A 24,851-nucleotide genomic window follows, 5' to 3' on the forward strand; every position below is an offset into this window, starting at 1 on the left:
GCTTGAGGAGAGTTCAAACATCGGCCCAGGCATGAGACTGTTTGTACTGACGGGTTTTAAATCATAATGTTTTGCTGGAAATGCATGTGTTTGGAAAGCACTGATCCTAAGACGGGATAAATGAGACTTGGAATATACTGCACGAGTTGTGTGACAGTTTGTTCACAGATGTTTGTTAACAGTTAACATGACAAATGTTTGTCTTTTTGGATTCTCCATTCGCCATGAAGTGAGAAAAGCAAAGTTTTCTTAACAAATTGTTTGTAACATATGGTAACTGATATACAAGTGGTTATTTTGTGGGTCAAGTATTCCTTTAAGTCAGGCATGTCCAAAGTCTGGCCCGGGTGCCAATTGTGGCCCACGGCATGATTTTTAATGGTCTGTGGCTTGCTGTTAAAAATGTGGCCGGCCACGCAGTACTGGTTAATCAAACAAGATCTCTTTGCATTTTTTTGTCAGCAGTTTGTAGACATGCACCAAGTAGCACTTACACAGGCAGGACTGAGTTGTTTTCATTAACAGACAATAAAGAAGCAAACGTACAGCAGACATTTCCTGTGAGGCAGCAGACATGGCTACAGCTAACAGGTGTAAAGCCGTGTAAACTCTTTTTCACTGTTGAGTTTGTCTCATCTGTATGTGATGCAAGCAGCAGCTGGCCCCCAGGTATTTTGACATTATCTTATCTGGGCCACATTCAAAAAAGTTTGGACACCCTGCTTGAAGTCCTACATATCTCTTGCAAGCTACCAAATGTAGGTGTCCCATATACTCATACATCTTATCAAATTATATTATTTCTGAAAATAGTTTTCTTTGCGGGTTTCTTACCCACATGTATCTCCTTTAATTGATACTGTAACTTCACACTGTGAGGCCTCAAATCCATCTGTTGTTTCCTCTCCATGGCACAATGCCATCATGTTTTCAACGTCTTCATGTGTTTAACTGTACACAGGAACTTTGGGTGGAGATAAATGCTGAATGTGCACAGGAAGATCGTGAATCTCACTGAACTGCAGAGACTCTTAAAAAAGACTTTACAACTGAGAATTAACTGATGACATGCAAGATATGAGAAAAGATGCTGTTCACAAATCTCCATGAAATGAAAACAGAAATTGTAGATAATCTTTATAGATGTCACAGACACTGACACACGATGTGTGAAACTGTGTAACTCCCCTCAGGTGAGTCTTTGCACAAACTCTGTAAATGGCTCTGGCTGCATTTTAAGGTAGCACCACCCTGTTGACAGCAGGGGGCGACACAAGCTTACAAAAAATAAGAGGTGAAGCTAAACATTACATTTTACATAGCCCTCCTGTCCCATGCCTGTCTCATATCAGGCCTACAGTACTGTTGTCAGGGTTGGTAAGGTTCCTTTTTCATTTCTTAAGTGGTTCATATACATTCTGGAGAAAAATAATGTGTACAAGAACGTCTTCATCCAAACAGTACCATCATTTAAAGAGTCCATTCCTCAACCTTTTCATTGTTCAGATCATATTTTGCAAATGGATCTCTGTAACCTGCTTATTTACCCCCAAAAAACAGAACTCAAAAAGCAATCCACAAAATGCATCATTTGGTTTCTTTGAGATTCCTCAAAACACAGCGTCATTTAAAGGCAGATGAAGTGTTTGCATACATGATCACACATCATTTCTCAAGTCCCACTAGTTTTGATTCTAAAAACTTTTTCTCTCCAGTTTTTGTGACGGACGATCACCTGTCATCCCCTGACGTGCATCCTGCTCCCCTCCAACCCTGACTGTTCGCATGATGTTGATTTGATTGACAGCATGCAAATCAGTGACACCGTGTTGAACTGTATTTTCTCCACACAGCAGATGTTCCACCTTTCAGAGGCGCTCCTCGGTTCAGACGGAGTCCAGTGAAGGTCATGACTGTTTGCAGCAACCCGGCTCCGCTCGCTGCCTCATAATTGGATTTTTTACCATCGTGAAAAAAGGGCTGACATTTTAATTGCAGTCTTAACTTGGAAAACAGATTTCACGGCCAGTTCTTCAGACACAGTTCTTCTGATGAAAGTTACCGCTTAACGAGCTGTTGTTTTTCTTAATGCAGTTATTGTCCTGTATGTCGACCATTATCATTACCTACTGCAGCAGCACTGCCCCTTTCTATTAACTTTAATGACTCTCTCTCTCTCTCTCTCACTCACTCTCACACACACACACACACACACACACACACACTGTGCTCTCAGAGCCATAAAAACTGCACTAGGCAAATTCTGCAAAAATACAAACAGTCCAGCTGTGACAAAAACCACTGGTGCTGGCAGGAGATAGTCTCCGCCCACAGGAAGTGATGACTTTACAGTGACACCCAATCAGCTCTTCGTCTCACACATGTTCTTCTGTTTTCACAGGATATACACAGGTCTTTCAAAATAAATGTACTACGTAGGTACAACAGCGTGAATTGACATTGTTTTTCTCCAAATAACGCACACAGTCAGGTTTAGGCAAAACGAACAGGGTTTGGTTTTATAAACTTAAAGGACATGAACATCACTTCCTGGGTGAAAGTCAGTGGTTGTTTGACCCATCCACTCAGACTTTCTGCGCCTTAGCTTTCATTCATGTTTTGCTGTGTTTCCCCCTGACACCGCCGTACGCCATTAAACTATAACGGCGACCAGCTGCACACCCTGTCGATGTTGAGGGACAGCTTTTTTCGTCATTGTCTGATGCTGCAAGTCAGTCCCCAAGCGCCAGATTTCAACAGGAGAGAGACTGGGTTGTTAATGGCCATGTGTCCCACATTTTGTTGATTAACTTTTCCAACAAATGTTTAAATTTTTTTGTAAGTATTCATGAATAAATGAATGTTCTGATTCAAAGTTTCTAAAATCGACAGTTGTTCTTTTAGCCTGCTTGAGTCTATTTTAGATTTGACTGTATTATGTGAGGTTATATTTGTTCAAAAACCATTGTTATCATAAATTAATATTTATCACATTACGAACAAACGAAAAAAAATCTGCAGAATTCTGCATTTTGGATCACCGCTGAACACAATTCAAAAATCTACAGATTCAGATTGAGCCTGACAATCACATGATAGATACATAAAATTTAAACTATTCAATAAACAAAATAATAAAAATGTAATTAATATCAATAAAATTGATGTGATGCAACATTGTACGACTTTTTTTAATATCAGTAAAGTGCTTCGATACAGCTAAAAAACAAAACCATCCTCTTGTTAAAAAATAAAAGCTCCACATCTGACCTTCATGTTGCTCTGCTCTCAGTTTAGCTGCTACTGTTGAAGTGCTCAGTCTTTTGATCGACTGCAGGACCCAGCAGTAACACTGTCCACCCAACATAAAAAAATTAAGTAATCTTGCTTACAATTGATTGGATTTCTTAATTCATAAGGAGAGCAGGGAACTGTTTTTCTCTCTGTGAATTTAATCTGATTTCCATACATGTAATTTTACTTTGTAACACTTGAAAAACAAAAGTTTTATTAGTTATGTGCATCCTGGGCCATTTTAATGCATTTGACAGAAAAGATGTGAGTGACCACAGAAACATCAGACGCTATGACTCGCAACTCTGTCACTCGCAACGTCGTGGTCAAACTAGCTGATGTTAAAGTCTGAGAGAGAGTGCAGGGCGAAGTTTTGCAGATGAGCCTGATAAGCTGGGTGTATATACTGCTCAGAAATTTTTCCACCCAGTGTGTGTGTGTGCAGGAGGAGAGAAGCAAGGAGCCTGTAAATGACACAATGACAAATCAGAATAGTATTTTCCTTGTCTAATCATCTTAGGTGCTACGAAACACTTATCAAGGTAGGGAAAACCCTGTTTTTTACAAACTGCATCCACAGTTTGGCAAATTCCATAATTTTCTGCGTTTTACAGCTGATTTAACTTTTTATTGTCATATTCTATGATTACATCCGTGTTTTTCGCATCGCGGAAATCATAGGGTCGTACTACCTATTGCTATCATGTGCAAACAGTATTGCCTAGTGCAGCTTTAACCAAACCATACACATATTAAATCTGCATCACATACACTGAGAGTTAGAATTCAAACCCAGATTTTTCCAATCGTGTCTTTCCACCACAGTCTGTTCTCACTCAGTAAGACTCTGCAAACATCTGCGACAGGTTTCATGTGTCGTACATTCAGGCCGGTCTACATTCCAACATCTTCTTGAAAGCTTTCCTGAAGCTGTCGTCCAGGAAGGCGTAGAGGAACGGGTTGAGGCAGGAGTTGGCGTAGCTCAAGCTGGTTATGAAGTAGGAGATCCCGATGAGGAGCGGCGTGGTCCTCAGGTCGGTCGTCAGAGCCACTATGGTGCTGAGGTGGAACGGCGTCCAGCAGAACAAGCAGACGGCCAAGACGATAAACACCATGATGGTGACTTTCTTCTTGGCCTTGTCCAGCGCCTTGGCGTTGCTGTTGAGCCGCATGTTCCTCAGCTTGTAGAGCATCATGGTGTATAAGATACAGATGGTTGAGACCGGAATGGCGAAGCCCAGGATGAGCGTGTAGATCCGGCTCGCTTTGAACCACAAACTCTCAGGGCTGGGGAAGCTGAGCACGCAGCTCTTCCTCCCATCATTGGGGTCTGTGTAGACGCCAGCGAAAACAGTGAAAGGCATGACGATGAGGATGACGAGGATCCAGACACATAATGAGATGATTTTGGCTGCACGGTAGGTGCGGTAAGGCATGCGCTTGGACCTCACCGTGGCCCAAACGACCAGGTAGCGGTCAATGCTCATAACTGTCAGGAAATAGATACTGGAGAAGATGTTGTAGTGGTCTATGCTGAGGATGACTTTGCACAAAACCTCACCAAAAGGCCAGTAGTGCAGCAAGTGTTCGGCAATGTTGATCGGCAACACCAAAGTGAACAAATCATCGGCAATGGCCAAGTTCAGGATGAACATATTGGTGACTGTTTTCATCTTGGGGGCTTTGAGGATTACATAGATGACAGCTGTGTTGCCTGTCAGCCCCACTGCGCAGATCACAGAGTAGATGACCGGTAAAATGACATAAAGGTCAGCGTAGAAGTAAAACTCAAAGGGAGGAGTACAGTTCAGGTCAGTGCGGTTTCCTGAGTAGAAGTCCACAGAGTCGTTGCAGACTGGCAGTGCACCAACGGGCACTGACGTATTCTCCATGTTTGAAGAGACGCTAAGAGTCTCTGAGCATTTTGAGACAAATATACACTGATTTCAAATAATTAAATATCAGTTTTTAAGAACAACATCACTGTCTTTGTTTTCCGTTTTGGACATCTTCCCACACAGGCTACACCAGTCATTTGTCAGTGAGCCTTAAAAGTTAGTAATGCACAGTTCAGCAAACAAGCTCAGCCTCTGACCACTCACAGACAACAGAAAAAAGCCCAGTCTTTAGAGCAGCAGCTCTCAATCTGAGGTCCAGGGACCACCAGCAAGTCACTGAGAAGATAACAGCGGGCACTCTTGTTAATTTAGAGTCATTAGTTTCACTTCTGTTTCAGTTTCTGTGATGTTACAAAAAGCAACTGTTCTCATGCGCTCTTACCTCCCCGATTTACACTGGACAGACACTTACAGAGTGACGCAAGGAAGTCAAATGCTTAAATAATAATCCTGTCAGATGGAGTTTCTCCGGAGAAAATGTCACCTTAGGAGAGTTCGTCGGTGCAACAACGTGGATCTGTTTGGCTTCCCCGTGAAAACGCGCCAGACGCTCCGCTTCATGCTCACTGAATGAGCGCTCCACTCTCAGCTTTGTGTCGCAGCTTTCCAGCTCTTCACAAACATTTGACCGTTTGTGTATCTCCACTCGGATCCATCCCGTCACTTTGCTGTTCTTATGTCGGGCTCCAAATCACTTCCAGTCTGCCGGTGTTGAATTTATCCTCACCAAAGATATCCTCCCTCCTCCTCCCCTGATTCTCTCCTCCCCCGGTTGCAGATTATTTAAATAAGTTTTATAGGCCGAACGTGCCCAAGATAAGGTTAACGATGGTTATTTATGGTCTCGGGTGGTGATGTTTTCTTTCCGTGCTTCATGTGCGCTCCGGAGACCGCGCCAAGGATTTACGCACGAGTGGCGCATCCCTAGACCTGGACAACAGAGAGATGTGGACATCAATTAGTTGCCTTGCACACATTTGAAACATCACAGGAGACTGAGTGAATGTACTTCAGCAGACAACAGGGGCAGCTTTTACTGTCAGCAGACTGGAGTCGATGAAGAGACACCATATGTCCAGGTGTCAGCGCTCGACAGGCAGAACTAGATCAGACTACGTATTTTTTAATCTTTCTATATGACATGTATCATGAATACATAAATTAACTAAGCCTGTAAGAGCAAATTAGAATGATTTAGCCACACATCATAAATTCTTCTTGTCGGGAAAGTTGGTTAACTCACTTTTATTTCACAACATTTTAAAGGTAAAAAGCGCGTATTAAAACATTAGAAACACTGAAACATAAACAGTGAATGACAAATCAAAATGTATTATAATAAAGAATGTGGCAGATATTAAAGTGCACAAAGAGTTTAGGCAGGTTTACCCTTCTCCGTGTCCCCGGTAAAGTCACTGTCCTCCGGTCTTACCTCTGAGGGAGACGCGTTGCTCTCCAGCCTCTGCTCCGCTCCGTCTCTCCCTCTGTCTCTCTCCTAGAAGGCTGTGACACCGACTGACGTCACTTCGAGATCCCCGTGTCACTGGAGTGGTCTGTGAGGTAAAAACAAAAAAAGAAAGTTTTTTGCCAACATTGCCATAGGAGAAAATATCTTCTACATATGGGATGTTGCCTTTTATGTATGAAATATAATCTCCTGTGTACCGGATGTTATCTCGTACAACGGAGATGTATCTCTGTGTTTGAGATGTTATCTCTTACATTAAAGACACAGTCCCATACTACTGGCTGAATAAGGCTGTTCTGAGAGTGAGAAAGTTGTGCAGAATGAAACGCTCAGTGCACGATACAAAGAGCATAAAAAGTCCAACCAAATGCAGCATAATGTTGTCTTTTACTGCTCAGCTAACGTACTCTAAATGTCCACTGTAATGTGGATGTGTTGCTCTGTGACCATTTAAGAGAGACGCTGTGTGCATTTTGCACAAAGGTGTGCGTTTGAAAACAGCAACAGCTCTGACAGATGAGAGTATAACATCTCTGTGAAGTTTAAATTCCTTCCTGTAGTTTCTAAAAATGCCTCTGCACCTTATCGATCTAGACCTGTAGCTTTATTTTTCTTTTACTCTCCATCATTCTGTAGAGTGTGTTGCCAGTGCAAAGAAAACATTATACTTTGCCACATGGATAACTGCAAATATGTGCTAGTCCATAGCCATTGAGTGCACAGTTGCCAGTTTCACATGGTGTGTGTTTGGGATACAGGTCATAGGAAATTGCAGATTAAATAGTCAACTGAACCCATTAAGAAGAGCAATGTATTCAGACAGAGCTTTGGTGGATTTGATAGTACGATTGCTTTATTGAAAGTACAGTAGTACCATTGCCAGTAGTGGGATAGTTAGTGGGCTAAAACTGTACATTAGTAGTTGAGGTAGCACGTTGAAAGGCAGATAGTTAAAGTGTTTATATGTTGTATTGACTTAAAGGTGGGGCGCACTGGTAGTTCACATGGGAAAGGTGCGGCTAGCCCTTGTTGCAGCAGCATACCATACCATGACTTAGTCATAGCAAAAATTAGAAAAAACAAAACAAAACATTGGTCCACAGGCGGAGCCACAGCGATCGGTCACATTTTAGCCATTTTGAAGCATTTTTCTGTTGTTATAGCGCCACCCAGTTGCCAATTAGAGTTAAATTTCTCCAGTCACCTTGAGGCGTCCTGTTCTACATATCTACCAAGTTTAGTAAAAATCCATATGGCGGTTAGGCCTAGATAAGAAATGAGCTCTCTAGCGCCCCCATTTTGTTTGATGGGGTCAATAATGGAGGGGTCCCCTCAGATTATGTGTGGTCATATGCCTACAAAGTTGCGTGGTGATGGGTGAAACCCTTGAGATGTTATACACCTTTATGTGATGAGCCACGCCCTCCGCAATATTCATTGCCTTATAGAAGCTCAGTTTTAGTAAGTTTTCCAACTTTTGCCAAGAGGGAACTTTAGATATTGGTCCCTAGATTATGTTCACCCAGTTTCATGCAGATCGCTCAAACTTCCTAGGAAGAGATCCATTTGAAGTGTTTTTCAAAAAATTCAAAATGGCGGAAAATCTATATAAGCGGAAGTTATGGGTTCTTGAGGCAAATGTGTTCCTCATGAGGAGAGGCATCTCTGTGCAAAGTTTCATGTCTCTACCACATACGGGGCATGAGATATGCCCATTCAAAGTTTGACATTTCAATGGGTTGCTATAGCGCCCCCCTTTGGCCAACTGATGTAATATTGCTTCATTGGCATCCTCCCATGACCCTCTACCACTGTGCCAAATTTCACATGGATTGACCAAGTCAGTGAGGAGAAAAACGTGGAACATAGACACACACACACACACACACACACACAGTTTTTGTTATTACAGTCAGGTCCATAATTATTTGGACAATGATACAGTTGTCATCATTTTGGCTCTGTACACCACCACAATGGGTTTTAAATGAAACAATGAATACCTGCTTGAAGTGCAGACTCTCAGCTTTCATTTAAGGCTTTTTTCAAAAATGTGGTATGAACCGTGTAGGAATGACAACCATTTCTTCACACAGTCCCCCGACTTTAAGGGCTCATAAGTATTTGGACAAACTAACATAATCATCAATTAAACAGTCAGTTTTAATACTTGGTTGCAAATCCTTTACAGTCAATGACTGCCTGAAGTGTTGGACACATAGGCATCATCAGATGCTGGGTTTCTTCCCTGGTGATGCTCTGCCAGCCCTTTACTGCAGCCGTCTGCACTTCCTGCTTGTGTTTTGGGTGTTTTGCCCTCAGTTTTGGCTTCAGCAAGAGAAACGCATGCTCAATTGGATTCAGGTCAGATGATATGACTTGGCCATTGCAGAACATTCCACTTCTTTGCCTTAAAAATGTCTTTGGTTGCTTTTGCAGTATGCTTCAGGTCAGTGTCCAACTGCACTGTGAAGCATCGTCCAATGAGTTTTGAAGCATTTGGTTGAATCTGAGCAGATAATGGTGCCCCAAACACTTCAGCTTTCATCCTGCTGCTCTTGTCAGCAAGACAAGACTTCACTAGAATAAATACAGAGGGTTTATCACAAGATGCAAACCATTGGTTAGCCTTAAAAATGGAAGGCCAGATTAGAGTTTGTCAAAAACCATCTAAAAAGCCTGTACAGTTGTGGAACAGCATACTATGGACAGATAAAACAAAGATCAACTACCAGAATGATGGGAAGACAAGAGAAGGAAGAAGGGAAGGAACTGCTCATGATCCAAAGCACACCACCTCATCAGTGAAGCATGGTGGAGGTACTGTTATGTCATGGCCATGTATGGCTGCCAGTGGAACTGGTTCTCTTGTATTTATTGATGATGTGACTGCTGACAAGAGCAGCAGGATGAAAGCTGAAGTGTTTGGGGCTACATTATCTGCTCAGATTCAACCAAATGCTTCAAAACTCATTGGACGATGCTTCACAGTGCAGTTGGACATTGACCTGAAGCATACTGCAAAAGCAACCAAAGACATTTTTAAGGCAAAGAAGTGGAATGTTCTGCAATGGCCAAGTCATATCATCTGACCTGAATCCAATTGAGCATGCGTTTCTCTTGCTGAAGCCAAAACTGAGGGCAAAACACCCAAAACACAAGCAGGAAGTGCAGACGGCTGCAGTAAAGGGCTGGCAGAGCATCACCAGGGAAGAAACCCAGCATCTGATGATGCCTATGTGTCCAACACTTCAGGCAGTCATTGACTGTAAAGGATTTGCAACCAAGTATTAAAACTGACTGTTTAATTGATGATTATGTTAGTTTGTCCAAATACTTATGAGCCCTTAAAGTCGGGGGACTGTGTGAAGAAATGGTTGTCATTCCTACACGGTTCATACCACATTTTTGAAAAAAGCCTTAAATGAAAGCTGAGAGTCTGCACTTTAAGCAGGTATTCATTGTTTCATTTAAAACCCACTGTGGTGGTGTACAGAGCCAAAATGACGACAACTGTATCACTGTCCAAATAATTATGGACCTGACTGTATATAGTAAGATAGAAAAATAGTGAAAATAACAAAATTAGTTTGGCTAAAATTTTTTCATCACACAGTTGCTGCAGATTTGTCGGCTGCACATCCATGATGAGAATCTCCCGTTCCAGCACATCCCAAAGGTGCTCTATTGGACTGAGATCTGGTGACTGTGGAGGCCATTGGAGTACAGTGAACTCATTGTCATGTTTGAGATGATGTGAGCTTTGTGACATGGTGCGTTATCCTGCTGGAAGTAGCCATCAGAAGATGGGTACACTGTGGTCATAAAGGGATGGACACGCTCAGCAACAATACTCAGGTAGGCTGTGGTGTTTAAACCATGCTCAGTTGGTACTAAGAAAATCTCCCCCACACCATTACACCACCAGCAGCAGCCTGAAGCGTTGATATAAGGCAGGATGGATCCATGCTTCCATCTGAATGTGGTTTTTCCAATCTTCTATTGTCCAGTTTTGGTGAACTGTAGCCTCAGTTTCCTGTTGTTAGCTGACAGGAGTGGCACCTGGTGTGGTCTTCTGCTGCTGTAGCCCATCTGCTTCAAGGTTGGACAAGGTGTTGTTGCTTCAGAGATGCTCTTCTGCACACCTTGGTTGGAACCAGTGCTTATTTGACTTCCTGTTGCCTTTCTATCATCTTGAACCAGTCTGGCCATTCTCCTCTGACCTCTGGCATCAACGAGACATTTTGGCTCACTGGATATTTGCTCTTTTTGGGACCATCCTCTGTAAACCCTAGAGATGGTTGTGCTGAAAATCCCAGTAAATACTCAGACCAGCCCGTCTGGCACCAACAACCATGCCACGTTCAAAGTCACTTCAATCACCTTTCTTCATCATTCTGATGCTCCGTTTGAACTTCAGCAGCTCGTCTTCACCATGTCTACGTGACTAAATACACTGAGCTGCTGCCACCTGATTGGTTGATTTGCATTAACGAGGTAGCTGACAGTTTCCTAATAAAGTGGCCAGGGAGTGTAGATGTAAACAGCTCATTCTAAGACAACAGTATGATTCTTATTTTCAGGTGACTTTGCGTTAAAGAAAACATATTTATTATATTATGTTCCATTTCTGTCAGTTTCCTCAATCCAACAAACTGGATCTTTGATCTCAGTTCATTTAGTGATGGAAGGATTGGAATCAAATGAGGAAAGTCAGCCGGTCTGCCTGGAGGGAGGCACTTTGACGTCTTCTGTGCAAATCCAGAACTTTCCAAACTTCCTCTATGACATGTTAGATGGATGAAATTGTCTAACACATTAGTACAAAATTTCCAGAAAGTTTGAGACAGTTTTTAATGCCTGAAAGACTCCGACAGACCGTGCATCACATAGCAAATATAAAATATCCTTCCTGACTGCATCATCCATCTGCTTTTCTCATTTCTTTGTTTCCAACTCCGGCTCTCCTCTTTCATTTCACTCTGCAGGAGATGACAGCCCGAAAATTAGGGATCATGGGATTGATGCTTCACTTCAGTTCCAGCTAAACGTCCTCCCCTCACACTCTCTCTTTGCCTTTGTCTCACGTCTCGCTCAGCTCTTGTTTTTGTCTCTTTGAGTCAGTATCCGAAGGAGATCCCGTCATACTGTAATTAAATTATTAAATCCAATTAAAATCTTAAAATCATCACAATCATTTTGGATACAATGATTTGCAAACCAACATAAAAGTGATACGCAGTTTGCTAAAAAAAAAAAATTCTTTTCAAAAAAACATTTCCCCAACGTTTGGTTCAGTTGCCTTCGGGTTTATGAATCCTCCTCATAACCTTCCTTTTCCCTTTAATCTCATTATCCTCTTCACTGCTAAAGTGGATTAAATGGGTTGAAATCAACAAAGGGTCATCACTTTCATCTGGATTCATGGAGAGGCCAGTCAGCCCCAACATTTTACACACTCAGTTCAGTAAACACTCCTGTCTTAATCCTCGTCTTTCCCCTCACCCCCCTCTCTTCACCTCCTGTTAGCCGCCGGTCCTGCACACTCTGATCCCTCACCTCAGCACAATAGAGCTTTCCTTTCACCAACACCTCGGCCTCAAGCTCAGCAGCACTTAGTTTTCTTTGCTGTGACCCTGTCACTCACTCACTCACTCACTCACTCTTCTGTTCTTTTTGCACTGCAGTCCTCCAACTTCACTGCTTTCTTCCTCACAATCCTGACTATGGAAACTGACTTTAACTAAACTAAAAACACTTAACATTATGTACATATATTTACATTTCCATAATATCCTATAATAGAAGATAATATTCATATTTATTGTTTGACAAAACAATTCAAGCTGAGATTTCAGTTTACAGTTTTTCTCAATTGCTAAAACACAATTTCTGAAACCTTGCTCCATTTTCTGAAAACATTAAACACAAAACCTCAGCTTCAAGCACTATTTACAAAACCTCTGACTCCTCGTGCAAAATGAAACTTTCACCTCAAAACAGATTTACCTGTGCTCAAAATCAAACACTGCTCTCAAATCATAAACAAAGTGATCAAAATGATGTACACTATCAAGCAGTCAGTAAACAATACACCAAAAAATAGAAAACACGTTGTTCAAAACATATAGTTCTCAGGGAGAAGTACATTTTTAATCTCAAAACATATTTCATATTTTTCCGTCATTGTCTTTTGATGAATGAAAACATGTTCTATCATAGTAGCTCAAAATTGATCAGAAATTATACTCTGCTTTGCTCTTTGCAATTTTTTTTTGTTCTTCCTCCTCCTTGTACCCTTGTTTTTACAGTAGTGTACCCTGCATCTCACAAACTTGTCCTTTGTTTCTGTGATACTGTAATTCTTGTTCTTTGTTGATATGAACCTGCAACCAGTCAAAATCTATTGAGCAGTCAGTACTGTAAACAAATGGAAAGCACAATGTTCAGGACCAGACAATTTGTTTACAGTTTTTCTCGATTGCTACGACACATTTCTGGAAAGCTGCTCTCCTTTTCTCTAAACTGTGAACACAAAACCCAATTTTCAAGCTACATTCACAAAACCTCAGACTCTTCTTGCAAAACCAAACTTTCACCTCAAAACAGTTCAATCTGTGCTCAAAACTGAACTATGTTGTCAAATCGTGCCCCGAGTCAATCAAAATTAAAAACACTACTGAGCAGTCACTAAACACTACATAGAAAAATAGAAAACACAATGCTCAGGACATGAAGCTGTAGAAATAAATGTTTATTGTTCACTGTAGGCTAAATGCATGTTGCAAAACAAAAAACCTGTGCATTTAGCACTTGTACATAGTAAAAAAAAAAAAAAGTACAAAAAACAGAAATCCTGTGCATTTACACGTAGCACTTGTACAGTACAAAAACAAACAGAAATCTTGTGCACAAGTGCTTTAGCACTTGTATACAGTAAGCCTACGTAAAAATAAAGTACAAAAATATACAAATGAGAAGTGCATTACTCAGCCACAGCATCATTTCTCCATACTGGGTCAGGCCACAGGACTTCATCCACATCACAGGCCACAGTTTGTCTGGCCAGGCAACGGGGGAAAAAACCCCTGGCATGCTGTATCCAGGCTTGGCATTCCTCCACACCTATGTCACCACAGGCTAGTTCCATGGCTTACAGGAGATTTACCCTGGTGTAAGGTTGGCATTCATATACCTTCCACCACCATGAGGAGAAGAATTCTTCAGTGGGGTTCAGGAGAGAAGAGTACAGTGGAAAGCAAAGATTGATAAAACCTTGGCTCATATTGAACCACTCTCTAACCTGGAGGGCTCTGTGAAAACTCACATTGTCCCAAACAACAACATAGATGGGATGCTCATCCTGCTGCCCTAACAGAGCATCTCGCATGTGACTGAGGAAAATGAGGAGCTGGTGAGTGTTGTAGGGCCCCAGGTTGGCATGATAGTGGACAACCCCATGATTGCTGATGGCAGCACACAATGTGACATTGCCACCACGCTGCCCAGGGACACCAACAATGGCCCGTTGGCCAATCACACTACGGCCTCTCCTTCTCCTTTTGGTGAGATTAAACCCAGCTTCATCCATGTAGATGTATTCATGGGGTCTTTCCATTGCATCCAGTTGAAAAACTCTCTGTAGAAATAGATATAGTTTTGTAAGTGATACAGAAAAAGTGATTTAGGCCACTACAGTAAATCACTACTTACAGTAATCAACATTGAATGTGTCTGGATATACACTGCCTGGCCAAAAAAAAAGTCACCACCAAAAAAAAAGGTCATACACTCTTAATATTTTGTTGGACCGCCTTTAGCTTTGATTACAGCACGCATTCGCTGTGGCATTGTTTCGATAAGCTTCTGCAATGTCACAAGATTTATTTCCATCCAGTGTTGCATTAATTTTTCACCAAGATCTTGCATTGATGATGGTAGAGTCTGACCGCTGCGCAAAGCCTTCTCCAGCACATCCCAAAGATTCTCAATGGGGTTAAGGTCTGGACTCTGTGGTGGCCAATCCATGTGTGAAAATGATGTCTCATGCTCCCTGAACCAGTCTTTCACAATTTGAGCCCGATGAATCCTGGCATTGTCATCTTGGAATATGCCCGTGCCATCAGGGAAGAAAAAATCCATTGATGGAATAACCTGGTCATTCAGTATATTCAGGTAGTCAGCTGACCTCATTCTTTGAGCACATACTGTTGCTGAACCTGGACCTGACCAACTGCAGCAACCCCAGATCATAACACTGCCCCCACAGGCTTGTACAGTAGGCACTAGGCATGATGGGTGCATCACTTCATCTGCCTCTCTTCTTACCCTGATGCGCCCATCACTCTGGAACAGGGTAAATCTGGACTCATCAGACCACATGACCTTCTTCCATTGCTCCAGAGTCCAATCTTTATGCTCCCTAGCAAATTGAAGCCTTTTTTTCCGGTTAGCCTCACTGATTAGTGGTTTTCTTAAGGCTACATAGCTGTTCAGTCCCAGTCCCTTGAGTTCCCTTCGCATTGTGCGTGTGGAAATGCTCTTACTTTCACTATTAAACATAGCCCTGAGTTCTACTGTTGTTTTTCTTCGATTTGATGTCACCAAACGTTTAAGTGATTGCCGATCACGATCATTGAGGATTTTTTTCCGGCCACATTTCTTCCTCGAAGACGATGGGTCCCCACTATCCTTCCAGTTTTTAATAATGCGTTGGACAGTTCTTAACCCAATTTTAGTAGTTTCTGCAATCTCCTTAGATGTTTTCTCTGCTTGATGCATGCCAATGATTTGACCCTTCTCAAACAGACTAACATCTTTTCCACGACCACGGGATGTGTCTTTCGACATGGTTGTTTAGGAAATGAGAAGCAACTCATTGCACCAGTTGGGGTTAAATAACTTGTTGCCAGCTGAAAGATAATCGCCCTTGCAGTAATTATCCAATAGGAGGCTCGTACCTATTTGCTTAGTTAAATCCAGGTGGGGACTTTTTTTTTGGCCAGGCAGTGTATACCAACCTGTACATACTGGAATCTTTGCTCTTTGACTCTGTCTGAGTTGCGTTCAAAGGGCACTCTGTACAGCTGTTTCACAGCTGTTTCACGGAGGACACGGTCAACAGTAGAGAGGCTGACACTGTTGATACCCTCAAAATTTACATGGTCCTCAATGATCTTCTGCTGAATTTCACGCAGTTTAATGGTGTTGTTCTCACGGACCATGTCAACAATTAGGGTCTCTTGGTGTGGGGAGAACATACCTGTCCTCCCACCCCCATGTGGCAGTCTTTCAATTCTACAAAAAGAGAACATGCAGTTACAAAAATATACATGGAATACTAGGCCTACAAACAGTTAGACTAACCCTCCATTACAATACTACAGTACATTGGCACAGTGATGTACTGAAACATATATTTAAGTATACTGTGGTACAGTATATAGTATAGTCATACAGTCATTGCTGTCAACATTTACATACTATAATGTCAAAAAAGGTAATTACCTGTTCTCTTCTCTAAATCTTTGGATTATGGTGGACACAGTGAATCTACTGATGTTTGGTTGTACCCTTTGTCCGGCCTCCCTCATGCTCATACCATGGACAAGAACATGATCAATCACAGTAGCTCTGATTTCATCAGATATTACTGTTCTTTGTCTTCGCTGACCACCTCGACCTCCTCGACCACCTCTCACACGAACTCCTCCTCTCAGATTTCTATCCATTGTAGCGCACAAACCAGTGCTCTCTGAACTGGCTTATATGTGTTCCCTCACATCATTAGCCACAAGTGTGATCAATTTTGAGTTGTTGTGTTCAACCGGTGACACCTGTGCTTTAATTGTGTTTGACGTTTGCCACCTGTGCTCACCATTATGCAACACAGGTGCATCACAATGAAAATGTGTTGGCAAGTTGTGTCTAAACAGGTGAAAAGTGCTTATGGTTTTGCCAAAAGAGTGACTGATTCAATCAGTGGGTTCAGGCAACTGAGCATTTGGTTCAGACAATAGGGTTTAGTGTTTTAGCAATTGAGAAAAACTGTATTGTACAGTATACAGCCTACAATGCACTGTACTACAGTATACAATACAAAAATCAAAGGAGTAAACATGTGAACAATGTGCTTCTTCTTGTCTCTGGGCTGGGTCAGGCCAGAGCACTTTGTCGACATCACAAGCAATATTTTCCCTCCTGACTTTCTCCGTCCCACCTTCAACAACCTGTTTGCTCTCTGAACTGGCTTATATTGGTTGTGTCAAATGATTTGAAACAAGTGAAATCAATTTTCAGTGATTGTGTTTAATCAATGACATGTGTTCTCTATTTGTATTTGATTGTTGCTACTTGTGTTTACCAGTATGGATGACATGTGTATTAGAGTGCAGAATGTGTTTTGAGAATGAGAATGTGTTTAGAGTTCTGCTGAAAAGTCTAAGTGAGATCTGCAAATTGTGTTTTACCATGTGAAATGGTTTAAGGTATTGACAACAGACTGCACAATTAGCTAAATGAGTTCAGGCAACTGCGAACTTTGTTCAGCCAATGGGTTTTAGTGTTTTAGCAATTGAGAAAAACTGTAATTTTGGCTTCATTGGGCAAAAAACTCAATAATAAACTTTGAGCATATTGTGATCAAACTGGACAGAGAGCAAACTACTCCCGTGCGTCCTATTCTTCAGTCTTTAGAAAGTCTAGCCTTGGTGGGAAATGTTGGCCAATCACAGGTAATTTCTGAAGCTTCTTTCACACTGCCTGTTTAAGGTGGGAATAGTGCACAGTTATGCCGCCTTGCCGAGCTGTGTATAAGGTTCAACTGTGATGTCAAAATGATGTCTGAATAAACAGGACAGCTAGCAGGACGATTGTGACATTGGTGTGATGTTTTGACGTGCTATGCCTGTGACCCACCAGGGGATATTCAAAAAGTAGCCGTTAGAAGTTAGCGGCGAACTCAAAGAAGAAGAACAGCGGCCGTATATGTGATGTGAATGAAGGGTTTACGTTCCACAGCTTTTACAGGTATGGAGCCACAAACACAAAAATGTGAGTGGCAATGAGCTGGAGCTAAGAGAGGTGAGCAGCTTCACTCAGCTGGTGAGAGTCAAACAATCATTCCTCGTGGTGACAAAGAAAAAATCTGTAATGTTCAGTTGTGTTACTGAGATAAAGCTGCCCCGAATAGTCGACCAAACGTTAGTCGACCAGAAAGGTCATTAGCTGGCAAGATTTCAGTGTTTGCTTAGTCACACACACACACACACACACACACACACACACACACAAAATAAAAAAAAACTATTAACTGTGAAAGTCTATCAGGAGCTGCATCTCGCCAAAATAAATCCAAACCTATATGACTGGACCATGTGGGACTTTAATGTGAAAGGACAGACACAGGAAGTGTCCACGCTCAGCAGTCAGACAGGAGTCAGGTTCATTTCCAGGGCTGGTACCTGCGGTTATTCCACAGGCTAGTTAATAACATGTCGGGCAGGAAATCCAAAGTGTGGGATCATTTTGAGAAGGTGAAGGACGAACCCAAGGTGATATGTAAACTCATCTTCATTGGTCGACTACAAACATGACGCATCATCTGAAACATGGAAGCAGCTACATGCCCATTAGCCCACAGTGTCATTAACAGGCAGCTGTAACAGGCCTTAAATATGCAGGCGACTAGTCATCTAATGGCCCTAGTGGTCGATTTGGATAATTCTTTGTTGGGGGGGCAGCCCTAGTGATGACAGTAGTTAGTATTAACTCTTTCCATTGTAAGACAGTTCCTGGCAGTGAGAGAAGAACAGTATGTCGTAAAGCAGTTACATTTATTTGTCCAGGGAGTGGTATCTAAGTACACAACACATTGTTTAATTCTCTACATGTTAACATCTGGCAGACACATCCTTCATACGTCCACCCAGCAGTTACTCAGGCAGGAAAAAGGAGAACAGCAGTGTTGTTTACAAGTGAAACACATTTTTTTAAATCAATTTTGATGTAAAGCCAAGTTTGAAAATGGACTGCTGTTGACTTGGGCATGACTTTTACGGTCAGTGATATTTATAAAGTGTCTTACAGGGAATAATTCCAGCAAAGTGATGTAATGATCAATACAAACCACCCGACCTGGTCAGAATCAATGCAATTGCTTCAGTGCAGGAGGAACTGGTCTGGGCGACATTGATGTAGTAACATATTGATCAATAACACAAACAAAACTTTCACGTCACATACAAAAAAAAAACCCACTGACCGACCACATGAGTATAAATCATTAAACACTATTCTGCCATAGATGTACCAGTGGCACACATAGTGTACAGGCAGAGGAAATGGATGCACAACACTTGTACAGTGAAATCAATGCCCTGTAATCACTGTTCTGTGGCTGCAATTATGCTCCTGATAAAATGTTGCTGCAAGGTTTTGAAAATTTTGCAAAATAAAGTGTAAATTTGTGTTTCCGTCAATTATAGTTGTGTTAATATATTCAAGAGGATGTGAAAAGATTACATAATGAAGTGCCAGTAACTCTCAAACATAATGCTGTCCTTTACTCAAGATGCATTTATGTTTCAATGGATGAATTTGCCTCTTCTGATCCTCGTGTACCTGTCAAGTTAAGTTGGGTCAGTTTTATTTATATTGCCCAAAATCACACATGACAAATTTGCCTCAAAGTGCCTTACAATATTTACAGGATATGACACCATCCATCCTTCAGACCTTTAGTTCAGGTAAAAACGGCATAGAAAGGGAAAAAGGGAAGGAAACCATAAGAAGGACAACAGGTAAGTACTGAACTCCTTTCTCTCTCACAAATACCTGAAAAGAAAACACTAGACAAACGCACGAGGAAAAGCTCAATGACACCATTCACAAAGGTGGAGAGAGACAAGGACACCATTCACACAGAGAAGGAGAGAGACCAGGGCACCATTTGCACAGAGAAAGAGAATCAAAGGCATTGTTCACAGAGAGAGTCAAGGGCACCATTCATGCAATGTAAGAGATAAGGTCAATGTTTAAACAGAGGAAGAGAGAGACAAAGGCCCCGTTCACACAGAGGCAGAGAAATAAATGCAATGTTTGTAAATAGGAAGACAGCCAACGGCACCGTTTGCACAAAGGGAAAGGGTCGATGGCATCGTTTGCAAAAAGGCAAGGAGGGTCAAGGGCACCATTCACACAGTGTGAGAGAGATAAGGGCAATGTTCACACAGGAAGAGAGCAAGAAGACCATCATTTAAACTGAAGGAGAGAGACAAGGCCGCCATTTACACAGAGGGACAATAAACAAGGGCACCATTCACACTGAGGGAGAGGGAAAGGAGCAACGTTCACGTAGAAGAAGAGGGACAAGGGCACTGTTCAAACAAAAGAAGAGGGACAAGGGCACTGTTAACACAGAGGCAGTGAGAAAAGGGCACCATTCACACAAAGGGAGAAAGACAAGGGCACCATTCACAGAAAAGAGGAGAGTGACAAGGGCACCGTTCACGCAGAAACATGGGAACATTCCTACTGACATCAACTGATTAATCTTCAGTCTAAATTGCTAATCTTTAATTTTCCCTCAGTCTGTCTCTCTTTTTGGTTAGTTGGTCAATGTCATTAAAAATCTATTTAAAAAATGTTGTGGTTTATTTACCCAGAGGGTTGAGTGCTTTTTTATGGGCTGAGAAAATGCTTTGCTTTAACTTGAAATAAACAAAACCAACAAATTAAGGGATATGCAGTTTTCAGTGGGTAGCAGCAATATCTAATTATAAAAATCTCTCATATAAATAAATAGCAAAATACTGTGTAGATCAAGAGGTCATTCATTAAAAACAACTAATTATTTTGCTTCACAAGACTTTAGCGTCTCTGCCTTGTGGTTCTTTACAGTTCATGTTATGGTTGGACTCAAAACTTTGCCAGCCATCAGTTATATATCTCCACTTAATCTGTTGAGGGTCACAGGAGGAGCAGAGTCTACGGAAGCAGGGAGGGTACAAACACATTCACACCAACAAGCAATTTAGACTTTCCACTTCATCTACCCTGAATGTCTTTGGAGTGTGGGAGGAAACCAGATCACCCGAGAGCGCAACACACACACACACACACACACACACACGGATGGAGAAGCTACAAACACTGCACAAAAGAACCCATCCTGCTAATGTCTGCTCCACAGAGTGTGTTTGCCTTAATATGATTGCTCACTCTTAAATGTGTTAGTACTGACTGAATGGAGAACACAGGTCTGTAGAGCAGCTAATATTTACGGCAGAACATTTATGACTTTCACCTGTATCTTTCCTTCAGCTCAGAATAAATGAAATATGTTTTATGTGTTGAAGGTGGCGACAGTTCAAATACTGAAAGGTGCCGGTATCAGTCTTAAAAGCCCTGTCAACAACAGCTGATGGATGGACTTCACAGCAACGGTCATATAATACACTCACCTGCTGTGTGTGAGTGTGTGTGTGTGTGTGGGTGTGTGTGTGAGATGAACAGGCATTGACAACATGCACTTTGTTTTTTTCAATGTGTTTTTTCGAGTTCAGTCTCCCAGTAAAGACAAATCATGGAGTTGAGAATACCTCCGCCTTACCTTTAAATGGTAAATCCTCCTAAACTCCAAAGAAACACATTTTAACACCTAGCGGTATCCATCCATGTAGATAGTTTTGGAATTATTTGTCTTTTGAGTTTTCTGTCTCTTGGATTTCTGCCTCCACTCCAAACCCAATGGGATTTTATTTTGCGCTGCTCAAGGCATGAAACAAAAAGACTTTGTTCTTTTTCTAATTATTGAATTCAAGTAGAACAATCAAATAAGGTCACAGATACACTGAAAAATCTACAGACCTCATTGTCAGAAGTTAGGGGAACATTTTTGTTCAGTTCAAATAAACACAAGAAATTTGTACTCTAGAGAAAAGATCAGCACTCAGTGAATAACCTCCTAAGCCCTATGATAAGCTATTATGGCAAGGCTTAACTATACAGACCAGTGAGCAGTGACAACTAACATGTCTTTGGGGTCATCGGGTGGGAACCTCCTTTCACCAGTGTTTCGTCTAGTTGGTCCCACGACACCTCCAGGAGGCTAGACAGTGATCTCTAGCGTCCCAGAGACACTCCCCTAATGCCAGGTCTCACTGCTCCCCTCCCCGCACCAACCCAACAACCTCCTTTACCTTACTTACGTATGGCTTTCTCAGCCCAAACAGCACTGCCACCTTCAACAAACCCAGGCTCCATACATGCGAGCTCCAGGTATAGACAGTGCTGATACTACCTTTCCTAGCACATTCACCATACTCTATTTCACACGCTACATAGCATAACTACAATGTAAACTAAAGTTAAAGGAGATAGATAAACTTACAGGATCAGCAAACACACTCACCTTGCCGCATGGTCTCAAACAAAATGGATTCAAATAGGACACTCCCACACTTAAATAACCTTCCTCTTCCTGGATTTTCTCCTGAGAGGACTGATTGGTGGATCTCTCCACCTGATCTCAAGGAGTTATGTACCCTGCTTAGTAGTTCCCCCTGCTGGCCCCCAACTGACATTATTTTTTCTCACCCAGATCCACTGACTAGCTCTGGCTGCTTCATCTGACATTTCCCTCACTGTCTTCCTCAAACTCTGTCCCCGCACTCCGAGTTCCCCCAGGAGCGAGACAGCTGATCTTGCTATGAATCCCCTACACCCCACTTCCACTGGACGAATCCTAGTCTTCCATCCTCGCTGCTCAGCTTCTGCTCCTAAGTCTGCATATCTAAGCTTTTTTCTTTCATAGGCTTCTTCCACTGAGTCTTCCTCATGGAACTGTCAGCTCAATGAAATAAACTATCCGTTGACTCACTGACCACAACACTAAGTCAGGCCTCTGCCTGGTACAGACTATTTCCTGAGGAACAACAAGCTTTCCCCCTAAATCTACTTGCATTTCCCAATCACAAGCACCTTCTAGGCGACCACACCCTTGCCTCCTTACTAACTTATCCCTTCTGTATTTCTAACCCTCACGGACAAACTGAATTCCTAAACTGCTATTCTTAAAACCTTCTGAATTTACCTTTAGTATGAAGTGATAGTGCAACACCAACGAAAAAAGCCATCCTTTTATGTTGGCCGCTCACTGTAATGTTACAAGTCAAACCCTGCTCTTTTTTCCTAAACCAAACCACTTGCGTCACAACATCAACAACCAACACACCCAGGGTACCTTGGACATTGTATCTGGACGTGGAAGGTCCATGACCACATGTTGATATGTGACAAGGTCAGAGTGAGAATGTGCTGCCATTAAAACACAAGGTTCAATATGGGGCAAAGAGTACAAAAATAATTTGCCAGTCTATTAACAATCTATCTAACAGTAAATCTTATTTTCATAATTTCTTCTCACTACACCACAGATTTGACTGAGTAATGACTCGGAGGAGTAATAGAATATTTGATACTAACTGCAGCCGTCGGGGGCACTAATGGTTTTGAAGATAGCCTCTGTAAACTGTCACGGCCAACGCGGGAGCTCTAAATGCTGATTACGATGATACACAGGCCTAATCAACAAACCAAAAGACAATAACTAACTTTCTGTTGCTCTCAGTTCACCAGTATGTACGTGTGCCTCCTAGCCAACAGTTTGAAAAACTCTGATGTAGTGGAATTAAATAAATATACTAAAGTAAAGTAAAAGTACCTCATAATACAGTGCAAAAATGCATGAATTAAAGAAATGTCAGAGAGTGAACGTGATTTTTCTTCAAGTTGTGACCTCACACTCAGGAACAGTTTAAGTGGCTTATTTATAGAGTGTTGTTTCAACATGACAAAAATTGGGGGAAACAGTGAGGAGACAGATAGATAACATCTCTGATGATAAATTCCACCAGCAGCAGACTGTTCTGTTTTACATGACACCCCGTCTTTAATCCGTGAGCATGGGAGACTTCCAGAGAACATAAACGTCCTGACACAGGCCCAGAGGTGGGCCAGTGATGATGAATCAGGCCCCAGTTTGCTTACGCTGGCAGCAGAGAACACAGTCTCAGCTTCAGCCTCCTCCCCTGAGTAAAATATTCAACGTGATAAAATTAATACAAGGCCAGTGAGAACCAATTACAAAAATAAATGGCTGCTGAAAGCCTAATAAAGCAATGAATTCCCAGTAAAAGCCCAATAAAGCAGCCTCTGATTATTAGTTCAAAACACAACCAACAAGAAAAAAGCAAACAAGGACACGGTTGCTAGACGATCACAGAGATCCTTTCAAATAAACCACCGTCAGCACTCCTGGAAACACCGGCGTGTTGCTGGGTGCCTCGGTCTAACAGCCAGTAGATCAGCATACTTGGAAAGCTTAGCAATAACAGAATGATGTCTGGACAGCTGCTCATATTCAGCTATGTGATCACGAGTGGTAGGAACACCAGAGAAGAAGAGTGCAGCAAGTTACAGACTGGAGCCACATTTCTTTTGGGTTCCATATTCAAGTGTCACAGTTTCCAGCTGTGTAGATTAAATAAATGACCACAACTTTAATATGTCGTCCACAAAGTCCAGTGTACTGGCTGTGGCCAGAGCTATTATGCTTTTGGATCCGTCCGTACTGTTTATGTATGTACGTACGTCCCATTCTCGTGGGCACCATATCTCACCTTCTGTGCACCATTTAACGATGACCTGATTAGATTTGGGTGGTGAAAAGTCAAGGTCACTATGACCGCCTCTTTCTCATGAGCGCAATATCTCAAGAGGGCTTTGAGGAAATTTCCTTAAATTTGGCACAAACATTCACTTGTCTGTCTCATTGTTGTGACTCTGATATCTCAAGAACACCGTGAGGGAATTTCTTCAAATTTAGTACAAACGTTCACTTGGACTCAAAAATGAACTGATTGGATTTCGGTGATCAGAGGTCAAGGTCAATGTGACCTTGCATCCATCTCATTCTCGTGAACGAAATATCTCAAGAACACCTTGAGGGAATTTCTTTAAATTTGACAAAAACGTCCACTTGGACTGAAGGATAAATTGATTAGATTTTGGTGGTCAAAGGTCAAAGGACAAGGTCACTGGGACCTCTCAAAACATGTTTTTGGCCAAGAATTCTTATGCTATTATGACAAAATCTGACATCTGGTGATGTGATGACATTTAAAACCTTT

At 41.9% G+C, this 24,851-nt stretch overlaps 2 protein-coding genes across 3 annotated transcripts; both read right to left on the minus strand.

Annotated features, from left to right (window-relative positions):
* Window positions 1-465: 465 nt before the first annotated feature.
* npbwr2b (neuropeptides B/W receptor 2b) lies at window positions 466-6,710 on the minus strand. Of its 2 annotated transcripts, none has more exons than XM_078169744.1 (2): window positions 6,625-6,710; window positions 466-6,122 (listed from the first exon to the last, which is right to left on the minus strand). In XM_078169744.1, the coding sequence occupies exon 2, from the start codon at window positions 5,184-5,186 to the stop codon at window positions 4,179-4,181; it is 1,008 nt and encodes a 335-aa protein (XP_078025870.1). In that variant the 5' UTR covers window positions 5,187-6,122; window positions 6,625-6,710; the 3' UTR covers window positions 466-4,178. The 2 variants fall into 2 exon arrangements, with proteins under 2 accessions (XP_078025870.1, XP_033486015.2); XM_033630124.2 differs by having other exon boundaries at window positions 6,582-6,710.
* LOC144464190 (uncharacterized) lies at window positions 6,025-16,391 on the minus strand. The gene is made up of 5 exons (XM_078170394.1): window positions 16,168-16,391; window positions 15,681-15,957; window positions 13,856-14,299; window positions 6,625-6,745; window positions 6,025-6,122 (listed from the first exon to the last, which is right to left on the minus strand). The coding sequence occupies exons 1-5, from the start codon at window positions 16,389-16,391 to the stop codon at window positions 6,025-6,027; spliced, it is 1,164 nt and encodes a 387-aa protein (XP_078026520.1).
* Between the last annotated feature and the right edge of the window lie 8,460 nt (window positions 16,392-24,851).

This window comes from Epinephelus lanceolatus, chromosome 8 (genome assembly GCF_041903045.1).
Source record: "Epinephelus lanceolatus isolate andai-2023 chromosome 8, ASM4190304v1, whole genome shotgun sequence".
In the NCBI taxonomy this organism is placed as follows: Eukaryota; Metazoa; Chordata; class Actinopteri; order Perciformes; family Serranidae; genus Epinephelus; species Epinephelus lanceolatus.